Source organism: Salvelinus fontinalis, chromosome 1 (genome assembly GCF_029448725.1).
Source record: "Salvelinus fontinalis isolate EN_2023a chromosome 1, ASM2944872v1, whole genome shotgun sequence".
Classification (NCBI taxonomy): Eukaryota; Metazoa; Chordata; class Actinopteri; order Salmoniformes; family Salmonidae; genus Salvelinus; species Salvelinus fontinalis.
In genome coordinates, this window is record NC_074665.1 from 88,554,668 (window position 1) to 88,564,260 (window position 9,593).

The following is a 9,593-nucleotide window of genomic DNA, read 5'->3' on the forward strand; positions in this document are numbered from 1 at the left end:
ATGTTAATCACTGCACCATGGTGTTACTCACTGCACCACGGTGTTACTCACTGCACCATGGTGTTACTCACTGCACCATGATGTTACTCACTGCACCATGGTGTTACTCACTGCACCATGGTGTTACTCACTGCACCATGATGTTACTCACTGCACCACGGTGTTACTCACTGCACCATGATGTTACTCACTGCACCATGGTGTTACTCACTGCACCATGGTGTTACTCACTGCACCATGATGTTACTCACTGCACCATGGTGTTACTCACTGCACCATGATGTTACTCACTGCACCACGGTGTTACTCACTGCACCATGGTGTTACTCACTGCACCATGATGTTACTCACTGCACCATGATGTTAGTTACTGCAGCATGATGTTACTCACTGCACCATGATGTTACTGCACCATGATGTTACTGCACCATGATGTTACTCACTGCACCATGGTGTTACTGCACCATGATGTTACTCACTGCACCATGATGTTACTCACTGCATCATGGTGTTACTGCACCATGATTTTACTGCAACATGATGTTACTCACTGCACCATGGTGTTAATGCACCATGATGTTACTCACTGCACCATGATGTTACTGCACCATGATTTTACTGCAACATGATGTTACTCACTGCACCATGGTTTTACTGCACCATGATGTTACCTACTGCGCCATGATGTTACTGCACCATGATGTTACTCACTGCACCATGGTGTTACTCACTGCACCATGACGTTACTCACTGCACCATGATGTTACTCACTGCACCATGATGTTACTGCACCATGATGTTACCTACTGCGCCATGATGTTACTGCACCATGATGTTACTCACTGCACCATGGTGTTACTCACTGCACCATGACGTTACTCACTGCACCATGACGTTACTCACTGCACCATGGTGTTACTCACTGCACCATTGTGTTACTCGCTGCACCATGATGTTACTCACTGCACCATGATGTTACTCGCTGCACCATGGTGTTACTCACTGCACCATGGTGTTACTCACTGCACCATGATGTTACTCGCTGCACCATGATGTTACTGCACCATGATGTTACTCACTGCACCATGATGTTACTCGCTGCACCATGGTGTTACTCACTGCACCATGATGTTACTCACTGCACCATTGTGTTACTCGCTGCACCATGATGTTACTCGCTGCACCATGGTGTTACTCACTGCACCGTGGTGTTACTCACTGCACCATGGTGTTACTCACTGCACCGTGGTGTTACTCACTGCACCATGGTGTTGCTCACTGCACCATGATGTTACTCACTGCAGCATGGTGTTACTCACTGCACAATGGTGTTACTCACTGCACCATGGTGGTACTCATTGCACCGTGGTGTTACTCACTGCACCATGGTGTTGCTCACTGCACCATGATGTTACTCACTGCAGCATGGTGTTACTCACTGCACAATGGTGTTACTCACTGCACCATGGTGTTACTCACTGCACCATGGTGTTACTCACTGTGCCATGGTGTTACTCACTGCGCCATGGTGTTACTCACTGCGCCATGGTGTTACTCACTGGGCCATGGTGTTACTCACTGCGCCATGGTGTTACTCGCTGCACCATGATGTTACTCGCTGCGCCATGATGTTACTCACTGCACCATGTTACTGCACCATGATGTTACTCGCTGCACCATGATGTTACTGCACCATGATGTTACTCGCTGCACCATGATGTTACTGCACCATGATGTTATTGCACCATGATGTTACTCACTGCACCATGATGTTACTGCACCATGATGTTACTCACTGCACCATGGTGTTACTCACTGCACCATGATGTTACTGCACCATGATGTTACTCACTGCACCATGATGTTACTCACTGCACCATGTTACTGCACCATGATGTTACTCACTGCACCATGATGTTACTGCACCATGATGTTACTCACTGCACCATGATGTTACTGCACCATGATGTTACTCACTGCACCATGATGTTACTGCACCATGATGTTACTCGCTGCACCATGATGTTACTGCACCATGATGTTACTCACTGCACCATGGTGTTACTCACCGCACCATGGTGTTACTCACTGCACCATGGTGTTACTCACTGCACCATGATGTTACTCGCTGCACCATGGTGTTACTCGCTGCACCATGGTGTTACTCGCTGCACCATGGTGTTACTCGCTGCATCATGGTGTTACTCGCTGCACCATGGTGTTACTCACTGCACTATGGTGTTACTCACTGCACCATTGTGTTACTGCACCATGATGTTACTCACTGCACCATTGTGTTACTGCACCATGATGTTACTCACTGCACCATTGTGTTACTGCACCATGATGTTACTCACTGCACCATTGATTTACTGCACCATGATGTTACTCACTGCACCATGATCTTACTGCACCATTGTGTTACTGCACCATGATGTTACTTGCTGCACCATTGTGTTACTGCACCATGGTGTTACTCACTGCACCATTGATTTACTGCACCATGATGTTACTCACTGCACCATGATCTTACTGCACCATTGTGTTACTGCACCATGATGTTACTCACTGCACCATGATGTTACTGCACCATGATGTTACTCACTGCACCATTGTGTTACTGCATGTTACTCGCTGCACCATGGTGTTACTGCACCATGATATTACTTGCTGCACCATTGTGTCACTGCACCATGGTGTTACTCACTGCACCATGGTGTCACTCGCTGCACCATCGTGTTACTCGCTGCACCATGGTGTTACTCGCTGCACCATGGTGTTACTCGCTGCACCATGGTGTTACTCACTGCACCATTTGGTTACTGCACCATTGTTTTACTCACTGCGCCATGGTGTTACTCACTGTGCCATGGTGTTACTCACTGCGCCATGGTGTTACTCACTGCACCATGGTATTACTCACTGCACCATGGTGTGGCTCACTGCACCATGGTGTTATTCACTGCACCATGGTGTTACTCACTGCACCATGGTGTGGCTCACTGCACCATGGTGTTATTCACTGTACCATGGTGTTACTCACTGCACCATTGTGTTACTGCACCATGGTGTTACTCACTGCACCATGGTGTTACTCACTGCACCACGGTGTTACTCACAGCACCACGGTATTACTCACTGCACCATTGTGTTACTCACTGCACCCACTGTGTAACCACTGCATCAGTTATTATAGAATATCACAAAGGTGTAATCCAGGGCTGTTCAGTGTTGGTCATTGTGCCGGAGGATTGTGCTGGTCTTCAGACACCAGCACCAGGGTAAGCCTACACGAAACACATACTTTATTTTAAGTGTTTCTAAATCCCCTATGGGAAAAATGAATGGTGGAAAAACGATTTTTGACCGCTGTGGGACTCTACTATCACAGATTACTGTGAAATAGACACAAATTACTTGTTCTAAATTCGTGACAGGCACACAAAAAATTCAACTTGACATGATTTTGTATCCAGTGCATTCCAATCCAACCCAGAGGTTTATGTCTGTCCACACTAAAACGAGTACAGTAAATCCCATTCTGGTTCCCAAATCCCAAATCCCATTCTACATTCACGGAGTGTACAAAACATGAGGAACACCTGCTCTTTCCATGACATGGACTGACCAGGTGAATCCAGGTGAAAGCTATAATCCCTTATTGATGTCACTTGTTAAATCCACTACAGTCAGTGTAGATGAAGGGGAGGAGACAGGTTAAAGAAGGATTTTTAAGCCTTGACAATTGAGACATGGATTGTGTATGTGTGCCATTCAGAGGGTGAATGAGCAAGACAAAAGATGTAAGTGCTTTTGAACGGGGTATGGTAGTAGGTGCCAGGCGCACTAGTTTGAATGTGTTAATTAAGAACTGCAATGCTGCTGTTTTTTTTCACACTCAACAGTTTCCTGGATTGACTGTACTTGTCTTAGTGTGGACAGACATAAACCTCTTGTTGGACCACATTGTCAGCCCTGCATGGTCAAGGAAGCTGAACAGCCCTGCACGTCTGGGTTGGATTGAAATGCACTGTATACAAAATCATGTACCGTACAGGAAAAAGTTGACTTTTATGTGTGCCTATCACGAATTTAGAACAAGTAATTTGTGTCAACATGAGCCAGCATTAATGTGGAAGATATTCAAACACCTTGTAGAGTCATTGCCCTGACGAATTGAGTCTGTTCTAAGGGCAAAGGGGGTGCAACTCAATATTAGGAAGGTGTTCCTAATGTTTGGTGCATTGTATGTTGTTATGATATGAGGACACAATACAAGTATCTATTTATATTCAATTTAAAACAAAATCTGATTTACTTTTAAATAGCTCAACCTCTTTTTGAACAACGTTCAAGTATCTTGTGTGAACTGTATGAACAGGTTAAACATATGTCTAAACACAATGGTGCTTTTTCAAACAGCCTTGTTATGTCCAAAAAACAGACTCTTTGGAGGGATTATATTCTCTGCCACCATTCCAAGCTGACCAACAACATGGTATCAGATCTGTTTTGGGAGGAACTGGCGAGACCGTGGGGAAGAGAGAAAGTGTGGTATGGGGTGAATAATGAAAAAGAGGAGGGTCTTAAGAAATGAATTGAGGCACATTTTAGGTAACCTGCTGGGACTGTACCACTGAATAAGGGGGATTTTTTTTTAAATCCTCAATTTCGGCCAATGTCCTGGTCCTTGGTGCAGGGTAAGTAGTGTGGACCCTGTTCACTGGTGGGAGGGGCCTCACTCATTCTGTTGATTGGTGCTTCCCTCCCCTTGGGTAGTTGAGAGAGACAAGCCCCCCCACCACCACCACCACCACCACCACTCCACAGCCCCACAAACCACCATGACACCTTCTTTTCACCTCCCTGTGCCTCAGAGCAGTTCCCTCTTCCCCTGGCTCTCTCACTGAGACAGTTCTCCACATTGCCTGGATTAGAAACACTTTCACTTAGATCTATGTGGTTGCCCAACAGACAAAGAAACACTTGGGGACAGGATTAAAGGGATTAAAAGGGATTCACATATGTCCAGTTCAAACAATTGGTATTCAAAGCTTTACATTTTCAAATGGCACCAAGAGAGAGCAAAGAAGTTCAGCGCTTTTCTTTGCATTGCGGCACCTTTATGTGGGTCGGTTTATTTTCTATTCCAACAGAGACATGGTGAATACACATTTTCAAAATGTTTTTTTTGGGGGGGGGGTGGGGGGTTATTGCTGTGGAACACCAAGAAGAATGTGAGATTGAGTTGTTTTGTGTCTGGTATTATGGGATGGATGATGCCTGTACCATGTACCATTACTCATTCAATTATTCCTCTCCTCCATGACAAAATACACGAGTATACCCCTTTGAAGAGAGGAATTAGTCTCAATGTTATCTTAAACTCAATAATATGGTTCCCAGTGTTGTCTTAGGATACTTCATCACAGAGTTGGTTTAAATTATATTGAATTTAAGAGTTGCCTTCTGGACTTCAGTCATCTCTCTAATGATTGTATACAGTACATGTATGGGTTGACCTCCAATATAATGTAGCTGAAATGATTAACTAAGTGATAATGGCTGGTTTCTACATACAATGTTGTCATTATTCTAGACACTAGCCTTTTCTTGGCAAGTTTTTCCATCAAAGTTTGCATCAACAAGTTCTATAGTTCTATGTCAACATTTCTGCAAGATACGATTCACTGATGTGTAAGCACTGCCATACATTCTGGTTGTAGGATATATTCATTTATTTTCAGGATCAAAAGTTAATGGACAACAACGATTGCATCATTCATGACTATAGGATCTGTGTTATTATTATTATTAACATTTTACATATACTTTTTAAATCTATTCAGTTCACGTTTTCTGTTTTATGAATTGATCGACGTCCATCACAATATTGCTGATACTAATCACAAATTAAACATTATTATGAGGAGACATTATATTCCCAGAAAGTTATCTGATAAAAGGACTGAGATTCCTTTGTAGACTAATTTAAATGACGTACTTACAGCAACTAAACAAGCAGCCAAATGAAATGGCCTATAGCTAGCCCAATAAAAAAATAGAAAATGTTCTGTATGAATTGAACAGATATTTAATTTAAACTATACACAATTCAAAGTTCGGAATGGTTGCAAAATATGCTATAAAGGCCTACCACATGTTCACATGAGCAATATATCAGTCCCCGCCCGCGCAGGAGGCCTTTGCCTTTTGGTAGGCCGTCATTGTAAATAAGAATTTGTTCTTAACTGATTTGCTTACTTAAATAAAGGTTAAGATAAAATAAATAAGATAATACATATTTAGGCCTAATGTAATATCAGTAGGCTATGCACACGTAGAGTACATGCCTACTAAAACCAACCACCTGGGGAAACCGGGTTGCGATGCTATATTTGGGCAATTCATCTTCAAGTCGGTTTGGTTTCCATTCTGGAGGTGGTCTAATTTAACCTCCAAATGTAGTAAGCCCCGTAATGAGATTTGTATGGGTTAAAAGGGTAGGCCTACGTCCATATTTGTAGCAACAAGAATGAAAGCAGAAACTACAGGCTAATGATATAACATTGTTAATAATAATAATAGTGTTGGTTGTTATAATCAATTCAAACATATTTTCAACATAATAGAAAATCCTCTATTTAATAAAAAATTGCACTTCGTCTATTTGTGTGAAAAATGTGTATAACTAAATGGAAACCACATGTAGTTTTTGATTGGAAGTTTCATCGCCTATTCTGTTGCAGTGGTGCATCATGCCTCCTGGCCCATTCCAGTTCCAGCTTGGCCTCTGATCGGGATAACTATTTTTGGCTGTCATACGTGGCCTATAATTGTGATGGTAGAATGAATTCCTATCCAATCTGAATGTCATGTTATGGCAGGTGTGTACTTAAGGCGGAAGGACATTGTATAGCACTACAATCAGCAGAGAACATATAGCCTATGTTATGTGGATTCCTGCATGGTTGAGAACAGTGAGAGACGCCAAATTTGTCATTATAGCACGTTGTAGTGATAGCATCTTATATATTATTTTATCTAATTGATGTAAAAGGAGTGTGAGAAGCTACCTTATTTTGCTTTTATCAAATTCTAAATCAATATATTTTCACGAAGTTCAGGTTAATTGCTGAGTAGACTTTGAATCGATGTTCTTATTAGTTAGATAAATAAAGGTTAAATACATTATTTAAAAAAATATATAGTCTTATTAGGCTATTAATATGGTATTATGGGATTTATAATATTCTGCTGCTCGTGCACAAAGATCACGCTGGTTGTGCGTCCCTCATTGATAGTCTACCCTAAACGGCAGCGAAAACTCATCAATGTTATTCCCCCTCTCGACAGCACGACAAAGTTAAATTGTGGATGGACTGCAAATGAACATTTTCTAGCGATGCACATAATATATTAGGCGATCCCATACACGCAATCACTAAAACACGATACATGACTAGGTTACACCACTTTAAATTTTCCAGAATATGAGTGATGAACAGTTTTAATAAAAGCGTTACAAAAATACATGACAAAATGAAGCTGATGAAACAATAATTTCAGACTAACGCATTGTTATTTCTAGAAAGCAGCAGAGTGTTTTCAAATTGTCTTGGTTTCAGATGATCCAGGATTGAAGTATTCCCCCCGCGGTGGCATTAGAATGAATAGGAATAAATGTCCCTTTGGTCAACGGGACAGTCAAAGCACACCGCCCTGTATAATGGGGACGTCATCCTAACAAGACCATTATTGTCAATAGGAGGGTTCCTTTTGTTCCCCTTCTCAACCGCACTATAAATACTCGGAGCACTCTTTTACCCCACCACAGAGCAAGAAGAGGTGCACCCCCGGGATAAGATTACGCGCAGCTATCCGGCCAACAAGCCCAGTGCGTCCATTCATGCCCTCATAGACCTCCATCCCAAAAAGAGGACCAAACTCAAACGACAGAAGCAGGTGATCGAGTGTGACTTAAAAATAGAGGCAGAGACAGAGGGAAGCAGCGATCTCCTACCCAAACCGAGCTAATAAAATGCATTCCGACTCCAGCTTGAGCAGATCTTCCTCACCAGACGTGGATGGAATGTATCTCCGAGACCACCTCAATTCAGTGTCCTCGGCGCAGAACGAACTCCTCCAGAAGATGACGAGCGAGCATCTTTCCAGGCACGGGGAAAAGACGTCATCTGGCGGGAGCAAGTACAAACTCAAGAAGCAGGTGACCGAGCAAGAGATTCAGCATCTGAGGCTGAAAATCAACGGGCGGGAGCGCAAGAGGATGCACGACTTGAACCTGGCGATGGACGGCCTCCGGGAAGTTATGCCTTACGCACACGGTCCGTCTGTGAGAAAGCTGTCGAAGATTGCCACTCTCCTGCTCGCCAGAAACTACATCCTGATGCTCAACAGCTCCATGGACGAGATGAAAAGGCTGGTTGGAGAAATCTATGGCGGACATCATTCTGCGTTCCACTGCGGGACAGTGAGCGGACACTCTGGCAACCCGGCGCATCAGGTGCATCCGCTGCTCGGGAGCGCGCTGTCCTCGTCCACATCCTCTACCCTCACCACCACTTTACCTGGACTTACCTCCATCCGAGCGCCTCACTCCTTAATGAAGAGTGCCCCTGCACACCCTCTTCAGCTCGGCAGCAGCTTCCAACACTGGGCAGGTTTACCTTGCCCATGCCCCATATGCCAAGTACCGCCACCCCCTCATATTCCTATCAGTTCAGCGGGACTGACGAGACTTACAAGCGGAAACAAGGATGTGATGAAGTAATTCGGGACTTCCGATACAGAATGGTGTCAAGATGTACAGTACAGTAAATTATGAATTGGACATGAAGAATTGACCTCCATGCATGCATTGTATGTCTGTTTATTTGTTTTGCGTATGCGAACCGTTAATTATTCTCTGACGGCTCTGGAAATAACCTAAAGCATTAAGCTGGAGATGTCAGAATGTGACCTTATGTTTGGAGAGCATTAAGCTGGACATGTCTGAATGTGACCTCATGTTAGGAGAGCATTAAGCTGGACATGTCTGAATGTGACCTCATGTTTGGAGAGCATTTAGCTGGACATGTCTGAATGTGACCTTATGTTTGGAGAGCATTAAGCTGGACATGTCTGAATGTGACCTCATGTTTGGAGAGCATTAAGCTGGACATGTCTGAATGTGACCTCATGTTAGGAGAGCATTAAGCTGGACATGTCTGAATGTGACCTCATGTTTGGAGAGCATTAAGCTGGAGATGTCAGAATGTGACCTCATGTTAGGAGCACTGTAGCTGATCGTAGCACAAATACCTGCTCACCCGAAAGGGTGAAAAAAGTTGCATGCAGATTTAATACGTTTGTTTTGGCATCATTTGTGAAAGTGAAGAATGCCCTTTCCTTGTAACAAGGATGGTGAAATCGCATTCTACAGTGTATGAAAATTGTATGATTTATATATTAAGTTCGGGAAATGTTGAAATAATATGGCTCTTGATGTCTCCATAGAATTCTGAAAATACTTTTAGTTTTGCTGTGGCGTTATTGTCCATATGTTGAACTTATTTAGCATGGCTGCATGATTG

General features: G+C 43.4%; 1 protein-coding gene across 1 annotated transcript; it reads left to right on the top strand.

Moving 5' to 3' along the window:
* Positions 1-7,765: 7,765 nt before the first annotated feature.
* On the top strand, positions 7,766-8,919 carry LOC129855447 (oligodendrocyte transcription factor 3-like). The gene has a single exon (XM_055923161.1). The coding sequence runs from the start codon at positions 8,042-8,044 to the stop codon at positions 8,789-8,791; it is 750 nt and encodes a 249-aa protein (XP_055779136.1). The 5' UTR covers positions 7,766-8,041; the 3' UTR covers positions 8,792-8,919.
* The last annotated feature ends 674 nt before the right edge of the window (positions 8,920-9,593 follow it).